This window comes from Zeus faber, assembly GCF_960531495.2.
Source record: "Zeus faber genome assembly, chromosome: 11".
In the NCBI taxonomy this organism is placed as follows: domain Eukaryota; kingdom Metazoa; phylum Chordata; class Actinopteri; order Zeiformes; family Zeidae; genus Zeus; species Zeus faber.
In genome coordinates this window covers 16,538,065-16,555,745 of record NC_137205.1, presented here as the reverse complement: position 1 = coordinate 16,555,745, position 17,681 = coordinate 16,538,065, and the positions used below count along the sequence as shown (strand labels likewise).

General features: G+C 40.1%; 2 protein-coding genes across 2 annotated transcripts in view; one reads left to right on the top strand and one right to left on the bottom strand.

Annotated features, from left to right (window-relative positions):
• rab26 (RAB26, member RAS oncogene family) overlaps positions 1-2,028 on the top strand; it is a gene marked incomplete at its 3' end in the record, with an annotated part of 44,529 nt that extends 42,501 nt beyond the window's left edge. The window contains exons 7-8 of the mRNA XM_080009078.1: positions 344-420; positions 1,929-2,028. Of these exons, the coding sequence (XP_079865204.1) occupies positions 344-420; positions 1,929-2,028 (177 nt within the window). The remainder of the gene's footprint in view (positions 1-343; positions 421-1,928) is intronic.
• A 3,990-nt stretch (positions 2,029-6,018) lies between these two features.
• LOC307236496 (arf-GAP with dual PH domain-containing protein 1) lies at positions 6,019-16,007 on the bottom strand. The gene is made up of 9 exons (XM_080008938.1): positions 15,916-16,007; positions 15,134-15,216; positions 10,807-10,919; positions 10,177-10,323; positions 8,303-8,386; positions 8,099-8,161; positions 7,898-7,969; positions 6,777-7,005; positions 6,019-6,080 (listed from the first exon to the last, which is right to left on the bottom strand). The coding sequence occupies exons 1-9, from the start codon at positions 16,002-16,004 to the stop codon at positions 6,052-6,054; spliced, it is 909 nt and encodes a 302-aa protein (XP_079865064.1). The 5' UTR covers positions 16,005-16,007; the 3' UTR covers positions 6,019-6,051.
• Positions 16,008-17,681: the final 1,674 nt, after the last annotated feature.

The window sequence follows — 17,681 nt, the reverse complement described above, 5'->3', positions numbered from 1 at the left end:
CCCCTGCAATTCCTTCAGGGAACCCTTGGGGCCTGTGGACCCTAGTGTGGGAACCCATTATTTAGGTGTAAGGCCTGCAATGACAAAACCTCCAACATCAGTTTAGCCATAAGTGTGGGTTGAGACATTCCCTGGCAGAACAGAGGCTGGAGAACCAGTTATCATCTTTGACTTAGATCCACCCAACCGTACTGAGTGGGGAAATACAGGCTGTACCGTACGACCGGCTCGTTTTACACGATTTCATTTGGTTTAGTGAATCCTAACTACTTTAAATGTGTGCCCAATGAAGATCTAAAGTTATGTCATTCCACACTTACCTGTCATTGCTCTGTCTGTGCAGGAGTTTGGAGTTCCCTTCATGGAGACCAGCGCCAGGTCGGGTCTGAACGTGGAGCTGGCGTTCACGGCCGTGGCCAAGTGAGTGTAATATTCAATATACTGAAAAGAACAACTAGCTGGAGAAAATATTTTAAATTATATATATATACATATATATATATATATAAAAATACATACACACACACACGCACGCACGCAAACACACACCGATCAGCCACAACAATAAATCCCCTGACAGGTGACGTGAATAACATTGCTCCTCTCGTTCCGATGGCACCTGTCAAGGGGAGGGATGTATGAGGCAGCAAGTGAACAGTCAGTTCTTGAAGTTGACGTGTTGGAAGCAGGAAGAATCGGCAAGAGTAAGGATCTGAGCGACTTTGACGAGGGCCAAATTGTGATGGCTAGACGACTGGGTCAGAGCATCTCCAAAACGACAGGTCTTGTGGGGTGTTCCCGGTCTGCAGTGGTTAGTACCTACCAAAAGTGGTCCAAGGAAGGACGACTGGGGTCAGGGTCATGGGCGCCCAAGGCTCATTGACGCATGGGGAGTGAAGTCTAGCCCGTCCGGTCCAATCCCACAGAGCTGCTGTAGCACAAATTGTTGAAGAAGTTAATGCTGCTATGATAGAAAGGTGTCAGAACACACAGTGCATCACAGCTTGCTGCGTTTGAGGCTGCGTAGCCACAGACAGGTCGGAGTGTCCATGTTGACCCCTGTCCACCACTGAAAGCACCTACAATGGACACGTGAGTGTCAGAACTAGACCATGGAGCAATGAATAAAGGTGGCCTGGTAACCTTTTCTTCCACATCATGTGGATGGCTGGGGTTAGGATCCGATCCGATGGAGCATCTATGGGATGTGCTGGAACAACAAGCCCGATCCATGGGGGCCCCACCTCGCAACTTCCAGGACCTAAAGGATCTGCTGCTAACGTCTTGGTGCCAGATACCACAGGACACCTTCAGAGGTCTTGCGGAGACCATGCCTCCACGGGTCAGAGCTGTTTTGGCGGCACAAGGGGGGGGCTACACAATATTAGTGGTTATTAGTGGTGGTTTTAATGTTGTGGCTGATCGGTGTATACTGAAAAATAACTGTCAAAATATATTGAATATATGCAAAAGAAATACCTAAAAAAAAAAAGAACAAACTGAAAAGAACAACAAATATATATTATATATATATACTGTACCATTTATCGATATCTAAACTTCATGAAATAAAATATTTTGATATGTTTCGAGGAATACCCCCAAATCGATGATTTGACAGTATTTCAGGTTAAACCAATGGTGCTTTTCGTGAGATATTTACACAAAATAAACATTTAAGAACAAATCATTCATGTGAATATTATGACCAACAGGGAGAGGTGTTGATTGGAACAGCCAGAACGAAAACTGCACTACTTTACTCCAGAGCAGCCTACAGACGACATTTAACTAAATGGCAATATTGCGATAACAAAAAACCATATTATAATATATTCAATATTATATGGATGTATCGCTCAACCCTAGATACATATTATAGGATACCGTGTACACTATATTGCAGTGTTCAACCTCCTTCTCCTCAGGGAACTGAAGCACCGCTCCATGAAGGATCCCAGCGAGAAGTTCCAGCTCCACGAGTACGTCCACAAGGAAATGAAGGGAGCTGGATGCTGCAGGTCCTAAAAGAACCTAAAAAAAAGTTTCCACCCTGGCCGACGTTCACGCATGCAAGCTGAATGTACAGTGTGTGTGCGTGTGTGTGTGTGTGTGTGCGCGTGTGTGTGCGTGTGTGTGTGTGTGTGTGTGTGTGTGTGTGTGTGTTTCTGTTTTAAGTGTTTTCCCGTTGCTTATCTTCATATTTGTATTAGTTTAGAGGAGTGTATCGGCAAACATTGTCGGTTTCAGCGAGGCGAATGAATGACACGTCCCGAAAATTGAATGTGTCCATTCTGAGGCTATTTTGGACTCTTCTTAACGATCAGTTCCCCTATCGAGCCCCGTCGTGACGAAAGGTTCGATTCTCTTTGCAGATTCGGTTCCTGGCGGGTCACTCTGTAAAAAAGAGCCAATTCAGTTTTTTCTGACTCTTCGCTTGTCATCGAGACAGAAGAGTGGGCCCAGCTCTGAGCTGCAAACGGAATTCTCACAGGAATTATTGAGTCACTTTCATTGGTTTCGGTGGGAGAATGCAAACTCTGAATCCCAGAAGCCAAATTCTCTCTAAAAAATGTTGTTATGGCAGATAAATGCAAAAATAATTTACTCCTATCAAAATGATCTATTTTGGCGTAATGACAACTGTGCCAAATGCACTGACCTTGTTCGCATATACATGTTGCCAAAGTGACTCCAGACTCCTGAGTGATTTCAGAGATTTGTTCGCAACCAACGACTCGTTCGCTAGTCATGCATCACTAGGACCCTACTGAATACATATTTGGGACTGATGAGACTGCTCGCAGCCCTAGTGGAGTGTATAGTTACATCTTCTTGCGTAATCACTTTTCCAAAACAGTTAGGACAACTTTTCAAATTCACAGCTGCACTAAGATATCTTAACGTCGCCTTTAGATGACAAACGATTTAACACGTTCATACAACATTCAGAATTGTTATTAAGCAACAGTCACATTGAGCATTTGAGTGAAATGATTCCTGATTCTCCAAGTGCGTATCTTGGATGACCTTTGTCCTTCAAGCCATTTTAACATCAAACTCTATCCAAGCATTATATTATGGTGTTTGAAGCCAAATGGTCAACAGAGCCGGAATCCAGCTTATCAATATATTGATTGCGTGGCGATTTATCTGTTTTCTGGTGAGTTGGTCAATTTGAATCTTTGGTTCCCAGACTGAGCTGGATACCAAACTTTCTCAGTATAACCACTTTCCTCCAAAGCTGACGGATGGTTTGGAAAGTTTATCTTTCCTGTGACGTTTGATCTGTTTTCATTAGGCTAGAATAATGACAAAATGAAAGCTTGATTCACTATCTGATCAGGAAATACAGTGACCTTTGTGAGATTTATTAAAGATTCATCCACATTTTTCGATGGTTAATATTTCTTTTTTGTACGTCAATTCAAAACATTTTGTCACTTTGTTTGGATGTTTCCCTGCACAACATGTGAATCAATATACTCTAATAAGTCCAGAGGTGGTCTTTTCGTTCGTGGTTTGTCGTTCCAGTGGTTTTTGTTTCGTTGTACAGGCGGCTCCTTGAGCCACATCAAGCTCACCAGCATCCTTTCAATCTGACGTAGGGCCGTTCGTGTAACCGTAAAATATGTCCTTTGTAATACTGAAGTGAAGGGTTCAGACTGATATAAATACCTTGAAGACGGCTAGAAGTTTAATTTACGTCTTAAAATGTTTATTAGACCAATTGTGAGAACGCAACCTGGAAGAACCATCATGCAACATAATTTTTTTGGCAAAGAAAAAAGTTTCACTATGTAATATGAGTATGCATCCTTACCTTAATCCAAAGTGAGTACTTAAAAGTAAATAAATAAAATACATCCACACACACGCATATATAAATATACATATACAGTATATATATATATATATATATATATATATATATATATATATATATATATATATGTGTGTGTGTGTGTATATTTATATTCTTGTCATGTAATATGTATATACCTATTCATTTTAATTTTGGGCGTAATTTTCAATAACATATCCAATTTATTGAAGTGTTTTGAAGCTAGTTTAAATGTCAATTAACCTGCGCCCTATAAAATACATATTGTTTTATTTTGTGTAAGGTGGTAGCTTTACTTTTTTCATTTTTTTTTGTTATATATTTATTCATTTTGAACGGTATATTAAGTATTGCGTCTTAACTTATTTCTTATATATTTCCCATTGAACGTTAGCAGTATTTTGTCATATTATTGTCAAGTATTTTTTGTTTATTGTCGTTCGGTATCATTTGTTTATATTCCTTGTTTCTTCAGAGCGACAAAAATATGAATATTTCACCATGTGCTTCATACATAATTTATTTGTCTCTAAAAAACTGACATGCAGGTGTTTATTTCTATTTCTTGTTTTAAACAACTTTTCATTGTGCATTTCAGGTTTAACTCCAATAAAGAGAATAGTTATATGGCTTGGAGTAACTTATATGTTCGGATTTATGTGTTCACTTCATACTTTTATAGATTTTCCTCTTTAATCTTCACAGATAATCAAGGATACATTTTTTGTTGTTATACTGTAATGGTAGAATGAACGTTGTATGAAGTTGCTTTAAAATCCTTTCTTTTGTCTCCCCCTGCCGGATAAACAGCATCATGACACTTTACACATACACTTACAAAGTACTGCAGAACAATGACTTGGTGTGTTCCTTTGCCTCGTTATAAATACATCTCAGGTCTCAAACACATTTCTGACTAAATTAGGAAGCAGGTGGAAATGTCCCATACAAGTATATCAAAAACAGACTCTGTGGTAGAGGGTATACCGTCAATTATTATTATTAAATAATGGGATATTGTTCCGTTTTTTGGACAATGAATATTGGTTTACGTTTCTGCCTTTATTGAATAGGATTAATTTCTGATTATCAATAGTATTGTTTGGACCGATTGAATTGTGTGTAACTTTCAATGTCATTTTTGTTTATTCGTCGTTTTTTGTATATTTTTATCTATTATTATTACCTCATCCATCCTTTTTGCTCTGTTTATTTTATTAAATGTAATGTTTTCTATTATTTATAATCTATGTAATAGTTGTATATAAATATTGTTTGTGCCGTCCTGTTGTGTGTAGACATATCAACCTTTAAAAAAAATGTCAAAGGAAAGTTTTTCTGAGCGAAATGTAACAGAAACATTCTGTAAAATACAAAAAAAACAAAAACATATACATTTTAAAAAATGGGAAAAAAGAGTTTTGACCATATTTTTTGAAACTCAAATGCGAAAAACACAATAGAAGTAAATGGTGTGCGAAAACAAAAAGAAAATCCGGTTAAACGTTTGAGGTGAGGAACATACAGTCAATATAATACAAATCTTCCAAATCACTTTAAACACAAACTTGACAGAGGTCAATTATAAATAGAGGTCAATCATTGTCATTCTGTAAATTATACAAAATAAAAGGCACCTTATTTACATTTGGCCGACGTTTATACTGTAAAATGCTAGACATCATTAAAACAACTATAAATAAGTTCATTAATCAGTGTACACATCCTATTAGGATTTGGATTTTGTGCGGTTTTTCGCAGCATTTTTAGTCTGGCCGTTTGTCCGTTGCGTGGTTGTTTTTCACGCATATATTTTCTTACATATTATTTTCTTTCTTTTTATCTTGGGTGAGTTAACGTTAGTCCACACCGTTATCCGACAAGCATTTAATTCATGAGAGAGCCCGAAAAGAAAACGCGAAGTAAAGTGAAGTGATTTTCACTCAGTGAGTGAGGGGACCGATCAGGAATTCGATCATATTTAGGCTCCGCCCCTGTAGCTTAGTTCTAATTGGACCCGAACCAGGTGTCGAACGACACGATCTTGTGGTCAGCTTTAGTTGAACTGAATAAAGAACCTGTAGTGGAAAAACGCCATTAGATCTGTTGCTCCTGTGCCCTTCATCGCTCTCCCCCTCTTCCTCCTCTTCCTCCAGGTCGTACCCCTTCAGTTCCTGTGCGGCTCCACCGGCGCAAAGACATTATTTCTAGGGCTTGTGCTTAAAACGAGCCTCCACTGCAGAGAAAAAGTGGAAAGATTCAGTGGAAAAAAACAAATACAGACAAATATGATCTATATTTTGTGGAAACAAATACATAGGGGAACAAGTCCAGCCAGCTGGTCATTATCGCAAAAGGGTTTTTTTAATCAATCTCAAGGGGACTATTTTGCGATAACGACCGGCTGGCTGCTCATTATCGCGCTTTTTTCACAGCTACTTACTAAATTAAGGAATCCATTGAGACGGAATATTGATTTGAAATCATTTTATGACTAGTATGTCTAGTTTACAAGCTTTCACTAAGAACAATAGTCCACAACAACATAACAATCTATTCACCCTAAAAAATAGTCCTACATATGATCAAACTATTTACTGTAATTAATGTGAAACTGGACATTTACATTAAACCTGAAATTACTCACGGTGAATGAGACACTAGGGATTTTGATATCTACGTTTGTGTCTTTAGGTCTTCTATTTTAGTTTCTATGTGGTGTCACAAGATGGCGCCACTAGCTAGTGTAAGCGTGGCGGCGGAGCGACGCGAGGGAGGTGAAACCAGACGGAGAAGTGGTCGTTATTAACAGATCAGCGACCTTCATTCAGAAACAACTGACCGCTGATTGACCAATCACAGTCGAGTATTCCGCAGAGCCATGGGAAATAATCATAACAACAATCTGGGGTTGTACGGCGAAGCGTTTCACCTGCGTACTCCTGGGGCAGCATGGGCCTGTTGATCACCGTCTGGAAGGCGGCCATCCAGTCATGCTGCTCCTCCTCGCTCTCGCAGGCGAACAGGAACTTCCTGTCGGGCGTAACTATGGTGATTCCAAAGGTCCAGTGGAGGCCCTGAGTGGATGCAGGGAGGCCGGGGAGGACGGAGTAGCTGTTCCTCTTGCTGCCGACGAACACCTCCCCCCGGGCGTAGGCATCCTGGCGGAGAAACACTTTCATTATTCTTTCACCATATTACAGTGATTCATGATATTAGAACTTTATAAAGCATGCCAGGGGTTCCCAAATGTTTTTTTTATGGCAAGGTCCGCCTGGCAAGCTTAGCTCTGGCTGATGATTTTATTTTAGATTAATTTTAAATGTCCCCTGTCACAAATTATGAAAAAAGATGAAGTTCAAGCTGTTCTTTTCTGTAGAAAAATGTATAATATACAATTCAGAAAATGTATGTATAAATAAAAATAATAAAAAGGTTTCATTTAAATGTATATATATATATATATATAGCTGGCAAAAGGTGCAAAATGCACAACAAAAATAAAATTACCCAACATAAGTGTGATTGACCATATATATTTTGTGAAAACAATATATTTATAAAATATATATATAATATATTATATTTTATAAATATATTTTGTGAAAAAATGTATTTATAAAATCACATATATATCTAATATTATATTTTATATATTTTTAATTTTTTATTTATTATATTATATATTTTTTATTATATTTATTATATTTTATATATATATATATATATATATATATATATATATATATATATATATATATATATATTTAAAAGTATTTAAAGAATAAAATAAAATGAAAATGTGCTGGCCACCTGCAATTCCTTCAAGGGCCCTTAGGGGGCAGATGATTGTCTAGGAGCCCCTGGTGTACACAGCAGTTCTACACAAAATCTAGTTGCAGCATGCATCATCCCGAATACAATCATCTTGCATTGGTCCAAAAATTTCTGTTCACACACACACCCGCACACTCACACACATGCACATACGCACGCACGCATGCACGCACGCACACATACACACACAGCGTTTTCAAGATGCCGTTTTATTACCAGTGGGTCTTTGAAGTACATGAGTCTTCTGTCGTCCAAAGTGAACCATCGCTTCTTAAATCCCTCTGTGTGCTATGGGAGAGTGGAAATGGTAAAGAAAACACTCTACAGTGTTGAGGCAGAATAATTCAAAATATCTCACACTAAATACGTTACAGTAATAGTAATGTTTTGAATTGCAGGAGCACTTTGTAACTTCACCTTGGGTCCCGTCTTCTCCATGAAGCCCTCCTTAACGTAGTTCCTGGTGAGTTTTGGAACCAACTGGACAAAAAGTAGGAAAAGACTCCATCACTTGACCCGTCCGGGACCAGGGCGCGGTCAGGCACGTTGTTTGGCAATATCATAAATGTTTAATATCATCCAGTCAATACAGTAGAATCAGCTCTTGATCCCGTGACTCACGTCGGCGTTGCAGGCTCCGGGGAAGGCCACCTGCAGGTAGTGGAACCTGGCCGCTCTGATGGCGTTGAACCAGTCCACCATTTCCTTGAGACCACGGGAGCACGTTGAGACTCACAAACTAATAAACTCCACAACACATTTTACACTCATTAATAGACAACTTGTATTCTTGGCCATGAGGCTCTGCTGCTGCTAGTTACAGATGTAACTTGAAACTCGCTCTGGATTGTATTTTTTGGGGGGATTTAGAAAAAAAAGAGGGGCAATTATGATCCAATTATCTCAAATAGCACATAAAACCAAACCACCAAATTTCCAAAAACAGCAAATTACCTAAATTAGAAAGTATATGTACATAAAATCTATCTATCTATCTATCTATCTATCTATCTATCTATCTGTCTATCTATCTATCTATCTATCTATCTATCTATCCATCTATCTATCTATCTATCTATCTATCTATCTATCTATCTATCTATCTATCTATCTATCTATCTATCTATCTATCTATCTATCCATCTATCTATCTATCTATCTATCTATCTATCTATCTATCTATCTATCTATCTATCTATCTATCTATCTATCCATCCATCCATCCATCTATCGATCGATCGATCGATCTATCTATCTATCTATCTATCTATCTATCTATCTATCTATCTATCTATCTATCTATCTATCTATCTATCTATCTGTCTATCTATCTATCCATCTATCTATCTGTCTATCTATCTATCTATCTATCCATCTATCCATCTGTCTATCTATCTATCTATCTATCTATCTATCTATCTATCTATCTGTCTATCTATCTATCCATCTATCTATCTGTCTATCTATCTATCTATCTATCCATCTATCCATCTGTCTATCTATCTATCTATCTATCTATCTATCCATCTATCTATCTGTATATCTATCTATCTATCTATCTATCTATCTATCTATCTATCTATCTATCTATCTATCTATCTATCCATCTATCCATCTGTCTATCTATCTATCTATCTATCTATCTATCTATCTATCTATCTATCTATCTATCTATCTATCTATCTATCTATCCATCTATCCATCTGTCTATCTATCTATCTATCTATCTATCTATCTGTCTACAGTGGCATAGGTTTTGTTCAAACATGGGGAGGGGGGCATTAAGTGACGCTGGGGGTGAATTTTTATGCACCAGTTTGTACCTTTCTGCATCAATCTTTAATCATGTACTTTCATGTTTTTATTGGGGGGGACGAATGAACGTGTTCTAAATATTGAGGAAGACGTACCCCCTGCGTTCCCCCTGATATATATACAGTATATGCTATATATATATATATATATATATATATATATATATATATATGCAAACCTATTTCCATTTCCTACTCCAGAATGTCCATTGTTGATACTGACATTTATTGTTCATTTTTAGATTTAATTTATATTGCCATTTTATTCTATTTTTTATTTGTACATATTATACTCATATTTATTTAGTTTTCAATGTTTTTGTTAAAATATTGATTATTATTGGTATAATCTATCTATCTATCTATCTATCTATCTATCTATCTATCCATCTATCTATCTATCTATCTATCTATCTATCTATCTATCTATCTATCTATCTATCTATCTATCTATCTATCTATCTATCTATCTATCTATCTATCTATCTATCTATCTATCTATCTATCTATCTATCTATCTATCTATCTATCTATCTATCTATCTATCTATCTATCTATCTATATACTTATTCCGTAGCCATATCCCTTACCGTAGTTGCCGGTAACGGCCACCCGGGGGAGCTCTGCACTCCACAATGCATCCTTCCATCTGCTCCCCCAGCAGAGGGTTGCAGTTCTCACCTTGCCGTCCTCGTGGTAGATAAAGATGTTTCTGGTGCTGTTGTCCTTCAGGAAGGTGATCTGCAGCCCGTGGGCGTTCCCCACCTTGGTCGGCTGGAAGGTGGCGTTCAGGGAATGGACCTTCATCACCGCTTTGGGCTCCCTGGCCTGAGGGGGAAGAGAGAGAGGGTCACGCAGGGGTTCTCAACATGGGGTCTGGGGTTCCACCGAGGGGTCCTGATAGAGGTTCCAGGTGGTCCCCGACAAAATTATTAACGGTTCAACTTCATGCGTCACGATGTTCCCTTCAAAGCCAAGCTCTGAAGTTTCTCAAAAATTTGTGAATGTATATTTTTGGGGAACGTAGATTTACAAATCAAACAAGTTTTCAATCTTTTTCATTCTAGATTACACATTAAGGTTCTTCATCCATGTGAGACATCATAACAGAAAGATCTCGGTTGAATTAGTTGAATTCACGGTAGAGAACGTAGGTTATTGCCGGTGTGACGTCACTTCAGGTAAACAAGAGAGGCAAGATGAGGTTTGAATATTTACAAGTGGAAGCCGAGCATTTCATGGTTCTTCCCTATAAAGGACGTTTCTAAGGTGTAGACATTATTTTGGTGGAGGCTTAACGATGTCGCTCACGTCGTGCTTGTTGAAGTACTTCAGAGCGCCCTCCCGCTCGGACAGAATAAATTTTCGGCTGAGGTACTGCCCGTTGTCTCGGCCCCGTTTCCATAGAAACCCCTCTCTGTAGCCTGCCGGGAGGGCCGCCGCAGGGGTCCACATCCCAGGGACGCAGGGAGCGCCGGGAGTGAGGGAGGGATGGACGGAAGCGGGAGAGAGGGAGAGAGAGAGAGAGAGAGAGAGAGAGGAGAAACAGGAAGCCAGGATTAAGATACAGGACGGCATTAAAAATCTCATCTTTGATTCATTTTCAAGGCTCGCTGATTCGCAAACCAGAGTGGAGCGCTCCTTCACATCCAAACGATCGATATGTTGTTTTTTACAATAATTATAGATCCATTTGTCCCGATGGAAAAATTGCGATGACTACTCCGAAAATTGTGATGGTAAATTCACAGCCTGGTGAACAAGTCAGGGGTTGACAGTTTAACTTGCTCAACATCAATAATTCATCCTTTTGAATTAACCGGGGAACCTGTGTCTCACTCTGCCACCGAAATCGAGATCAACGCTGCATTAATAGACCTCCAGACTGAGCTCGGGGGCCCTACAGTATTAACAATGCGGAAAAATTTAAAATCTACTCTTGCTCAATTGAAAGTGGTAATCCGTGAGATTGATTGTTTCTATACAACGGCCAATAGCTGACAGAACCCCCTGCCTCCGCCCGGGCCTCCACCCACTGGACGTGAGGACAAACAGTGAAGCAGTGTTGATGCTGCGTGCTGTGACCCACAGAGGACGGTGCAGTGTTCCCAGTGCATTGCGGGGAAATATGGAAGGAGTTGACACCGCAGCATTTTAACCATAGAAATGATTCATTACGACGGGGACAACACACAAAGGATTTAAAGCAGATTAAAAATGAAAATTTGACAAAAAAGTTATGAAACAAAAAATGTCTTTAAAATTGCATCCACAGCTGGAAATTATATTTTTCATTAACCTTTGTGAAGGGCGGCTGAATGTAAATGTCTAATAATGAATAATGAATGGTTAAATGAATGAATGCACTTTTTACATTGCAGCTCATTTTAATCAAAATCCAAACTAAGTGCAATAATTTCTGACATCTTTATAGGAACTATATTATTAATATTAATGTTCCTTGATATTCCATTTTTTTTTCAACTATATTGCTAACTTTATTCTCAATGTCAATAAGTAAAATAAAATGCATAAATAAAAACAATAAATAAAATGACCAGATTAAGGCTGCTGAGTAACATTAACTTAGAAACAGTTTTGTTATTTTGCTACCCTTGTCTATTTATTCGCTCTCTCTCTCTCTCTCTCTCTCTCTCTCTCGCTGTGACATCATTTTGGAGGAACAGCCAACTTTCTGAGTAACAAGCCGCCGTTCTGCATTATGCATGAGTCAGACGGTTCCGGGAGAGAGGGGCTGAGGCACCCAACGGTTTGGGGAAAGTCGGCCATTTTGTTTTTCACCAAGCATTTTCCTTCTCCTCCATTAGGATCCTATCAACATATTTGGTCTTAAGTAAGATATTTTCGGGCTGGTGGTTTACCCACGGGCGAGTTATGTTGAAGTTGAAGGTTTTTCTACAAAAGAAGCCATTCTTCTACCATGGCAGGGACACAACTGCTCCACACAATGCTCCATTCAGAGACAGAGAGAGAGAGAGCGAGAGAGAGAGAGAGGGAGGGAGAGAGAAGGACCAACCGGGTCCGTAGCGAGATTTTAATTCATTTTAAATTCATTCTAGATTTTCTTCGACTCTAGAGGTTTAAATTTCATTCCCACGAGTACGAAATAAAGGCGGGACACTGGTTTCTCTTTTTCTCTACTGAATGGTCTATTAAATTCAAGGTTGGGCGGGAATAGGGATATAGGGTCATACCCTCGGAGAGAATTTCATTCATAGATACAATTGAACTGGATATAAATGTCAGCGTCTGCGCGCCTGTGTACCCATCAGCCAGTGCGGTAAACATTTCCATGGTAACAGCGAGCTCCACCAATCAGAGATATCGCTGTTACCGTAGGTCTGTCGGTACTGTAGTACTTCTCCACGACATCGCAAATAAAACACGTTTTTTTCTTAAAACAAGGTGGATATCATACAGATATGTGGCTACTACAGCAGCAAAAACAAATTATTATATACATTGCGCACTATTTATAAACCTTTCAAACCGTAAAGCTAAACCATAACTCTATAAACTACACAGACTATCAGTCATTTTGTTATGCATCTTGATGCAATGGCCTCATGGGTAAGGTAGTTCTATTATTATTAAACCAAAAAAGGAAAATCAGGTATGGGTGAAAAACGACATGCATGTTTTACGGGGGGTTAATTTGGCCGGGGAATATACCTCCGTTGACGGAATCTAATAAATTGCCTAGCTTGAATTATATGTTAGGCCATTTAAAGTGGCACCCCCTGTTGACACTACCACCCCTCTAAAAGTACATTTCCAGAGCTGTCCAAAACAGCTCGCTTTATTTCAGTAGCTCTTTTAGTTACTGAGAGATAGGGCTTCAAGGGTGACCTCTGGTCAGGGTTCAAAGGTCAATCTCTCAGTTGAGGTTCCACTGAAATGTTAACCTACAAGATGAGAACTTTTCAAAAAATGTGTCTGGTTTTGTTCCATGACAAATTAAAGAAAATCTGATTTTGAACGGTCTGGAAACCTGCGCTTGGCACCCCGCTGCCAAGGCGGGGTTACGGAAACGCATTTCGGCATTTCTTATTTTTTATCCGTCCCAGAGAACGACGTCATTCGCGGTCGATGAACTAGTCTCTGGTTTCACGGGAGAAGACCTTGACACGGTTGAAAGGGCTCCGGAGCAGGAAGTGATGCTGCGTTCACGGGACCTAGGAAAACTCATTTGTGTAATTTGAATTACAGTCCTGTAATTAGAATCTGAGTCCCCACTAACAAGCTTAAGTATGTTCCGTTGCCTCTGTTCAGGAAAACATGAAGGCCTGTAGTTAATGTGTTTGGTTGTTGGTCGAAACATGTGAATTCTACAAGAATCTGCACCGGAGCGAGTAAGTCTTAAAACTACTTAGTCATTTAAAACCAAAATTAGAGGCATTTTCAAATAAAAATCGATCCAAATGGAACTTTGTTAGCCGTTAGCGGTGTGTGCCTCCATGTTTCTGTGACATCAGGTCTGTTGTCGTAGCCAATTCGGACCCAAGCGATCTTCTCCGACATTACGACTTGGAATTCAGACTTAAATGACGTTCCTTTCCTGCACTTCTCCAACAAGGAGGTCCGTTTTTTCCGAGTCCCGACTTCAGTGGAACGCAGCGTTAGCATTAGCTTATTAGCATTAACTTATTTGCATTAGCATTAGCTTGCTTATATTTAGCGTGAGCCCAGCCTACGGACCATGCCACCAGTGATGGTGGCAAATGGTTTCATGGGAAACGGCACTGAATGTCCAAAATTCCCGTACAGAGCTGATTTTAAATAGTGTGGCACCATCGAACGGCATTATGAGTAAATCACATCAAATCAGTAGAATAGACAGAGGAGATGACATGGATTCTTGGGTGAGGGCGTCCATTGTCTCAGTCCTCATCTCAGACTGTGCATCCCTGGAATGCTGCTTACGATAAATGGATAATGTTGTTTTTCCTCCTCCGAAAAGCAGACACATGCATTGACTCAGTGTGTGTGTGCGCGTGTGGGTGTGTGTGTGTGTCCCTGCGTGTGCGTGTGCGTGTGCATGCACATGTGTGTGTGTGTGTGTGTGTGTGCATGTGTGTTCAAGTTCAAGTTCAAGACATTATTTGTCACATACATATACATACGGTCATAAATATACAGTATGCAGTGGAATCTTATGACACCCGGTGATTACACACACACGTATGCAGGCGCACACACACACACACACACACACACACACACGCACACACACACATACACACACACACCCACACATACATACGCACACACACACACACACACCATCCTTGAGTCAATGCATGTGTCTACCATTCGGAGGAGGAAAAACAATATTATCCATTTATAGTTAGCAGCATTCCAGGGATGCACTGTGTGTGTGTGTGTGTGTGTGTATGTGTGCGTGTGTGTGCGTGTGCATGTGTGTGTGTTTGTGTGCATGTGTGTGTTTGAGTGTGTGTTTGTATGTATGCGTGTGTGTGTGTGTGTGTGTGCGTGTGTGTGGGTGGGTGTGTGTGTGTGTGTGTGTGTTCGTGTGCGTACGTGTGTAAGCGTGTGCGTGGTTGTGTGTGTGTGTGTGTGTGTGTGTGTGTGTGTGTGTGTGTTTGCGTGCACCGACCCGCGGAATAGGGCTCCTGCCGCTCGACGCACACAAACTCGTTCCTCTCGTAGCGTGCTCGGATCCACTGCTCCCGCAGCAGTCTGGAGGAACAGTTTACAGACGAGGAACAGACTATTGAATCGTCACAAATCTGAAAATGTTGGATGTTCCTCACGCTCATCTCAATGTGGAAATGATTTTTTGTGGTGGAGTGGTGTTATAGATCAATTTTAAATATTAACAATAAATATTCTAAACAGTATGAATATACTGTATGAATAAACTGTATATATATATATGTTTATATTGGTATATACGTATCTATCTATATATACAGTATATATACATATTTATAGATATATACATATATAGATATATATGTATATATCGCTGAACATTGAGTCGGTGCAGTATCACAGGAAGTGGGTTAGGTTCTTGCTCCACAGCGTTTCAGATCCTGGTTTAAAGCCTTGTCAAGAAATTCACTGAAATAAATGAGTCATCAGATTATCTTTGAATTTGAAGTCATTGGGTCAACTTCAAAAAATATTTAAATGTAAAGGATATAAATATAAAATAATATATATTATTTTATCTATTTAAAAACAAATGAAAACATAAATAAACACAAATCAATAAAAATAAATAAATATAAAAGAATATATCAAAAATCATATATAGGTTCTATATATAGGTTCTCAATCAGTTTTTTCTTTCAGTGTAGCAGATCGAATCATAGTATTTGGGGGAAACCGCCACTTATTTTCACGTATAACTTACTATCGTGACTAATGACTCACGTGCAGTCCGACTGTGTGGGTCTGTAGTAGAACGGCGGAACCTTCTGTTCGTATTTGGCCTTGGCAGCTGCGTTCCCCCTGGAGGCCATGAACTGCAGAGAGAGAGAGAGAGAAAGAGGGAGAGAGGGAGAGTCTGAATGTACCAATAGTTTTGTCACTGCTGTATGTGTGTCCGTATTTAAGGTCCTGGCCTTGGTCCTGTGTTTCTGCCGTCAAAGGTTGAATAGGTCCGATTTTAACTGCTTCAAACCCTGAACCATGAAACTACACTGACTGGACGGGGAGTTCATTGATTGACCAAACTGTTGCTTAACTAACTGGCGGGATATCATTCAGAATGTCTGTTCGTTTATTTTGTGTTTTATTTAAAAAAAAATTGAATTTTCTTTTTAATGACATTGGGTTGCTTGAAAGGCAATAATGAATTCAAGTTATTGTTGTTATTATTATTATTATTATTATTATTATTATTATTATCATTATTATTATACACTTATTTATGTATACCTCATAATGCTTTCACAGCCCTCATTCTGATGTTGACTTGACTTGAATTTCTCCACTGGCATAAGCGGTGGACTACTAGCCACTCGCCACTGGCTACCAGCCACTGGCTAACGGCTCCGTATGGACGCTGGATGGAGTTCAAGTGGGATGACTGCTTCTGTTCTTCCTCCCAAACAGAGACTGGGCGGAGGAACGGAGCGATGGGGGAAGCAGGGGGAGTATGGGTGGAGCACAGAAGGTGGACCAGCATTTGGAAATTTTGGACGGACACACCGCCCCGTCGTGGGGAGGGTGGGGGGGTGGGGGGGTTGGGGGTCTCACCTCGACCTCCGCGGGGCTCCAGGAGTCCAGCAGCAGAGACTTGACTCGGCTGATTTGGGGGATGTTTCTGTGGAGGCCCGAGCAGCTCTGGCACACGAACACGCCCAGTGTGTAGGACGCCCACTGGGGGTCTGCAACACCAACAAGTAGAGTCAAGTTAGATGAGTGACATCATTCTGTCTCCCGCTCTCTCAATCATGACCATTATTGTCCATACATTTCTGATATAAAGTATAAAGGACCGGGCGATATAACGTAATAATATCGATCTTACGATATGAGACCTGATATATCTGGGATCTTTGGTTATTGGAAAATCGCGATAAAGTTAAATATTGTCTTTAAGATATTGTTTCGCAAATATTTCTTGTTTGTAAATATCTCCCGTCTGGGGGTGAAACCAGGCCGCCTTCTCATCTTTTCTCTTCCGCGCTCTTTCTTTCACACGTTCTCTCCGCCTATCTCTCTCTCTCTCTCCTTCTAAAAAAGGAACATCATTTTGTACACAGGAAGCAGGTCGGCCGAGGTCCTCGCCCAGACGCCGCTCACCACCAACTGTGTAACCCCCGTCCACTCAGGTCAGGGTGCTGCTCGTGGCCCCTTCACTCCTTTTTCGGGGGTAATTAAAATGTAGGTGCAGGATAAATGACGACGGATCAGGTGAGAAGAGCCCAGAATGAGAAGTGCAGAATGTCTGCTTCTCCTGTCTGGGCGAAGCAACACCGACCAGACACCGACCAGACACCGACCAGACACCGACCAGACACCGACCGGGGTATAGATGCACGTAACGTGTGTCTGAGGCGACGGCTGACTTTGAATCATTGTGGCTGGATTGTGTTTCACTCACACATACTTTTCCTGTTGTCACAAACCCACAGACGCACGCGCACACACACACACACATACACACACACACACACACACACACACATATC

Coding starts and splice junctions, on each gene's coding strand:
- LOC307236496 (XM_080008938.1), bottom strand. CDS start 16,004: ATGGCCTCCAGGGGGAACGCAGCTGCCAAGGCCAAATACGAACAGAAG. Junction 10,324..10,806: donor AGTACTTCAACAAGCACGAC/GTGAGCGACATC, acceptor CTTCCCCCTCAG/GCCAGGGAGCCCAAAGCGGT. Junction 8,162..8,302: donor CCGGAGCCTGCAACGCCGAC/GTGAGTCACGGG, acceptor CTTTTTGTCCAG/TTGGTTCCAAAACTCACCAG.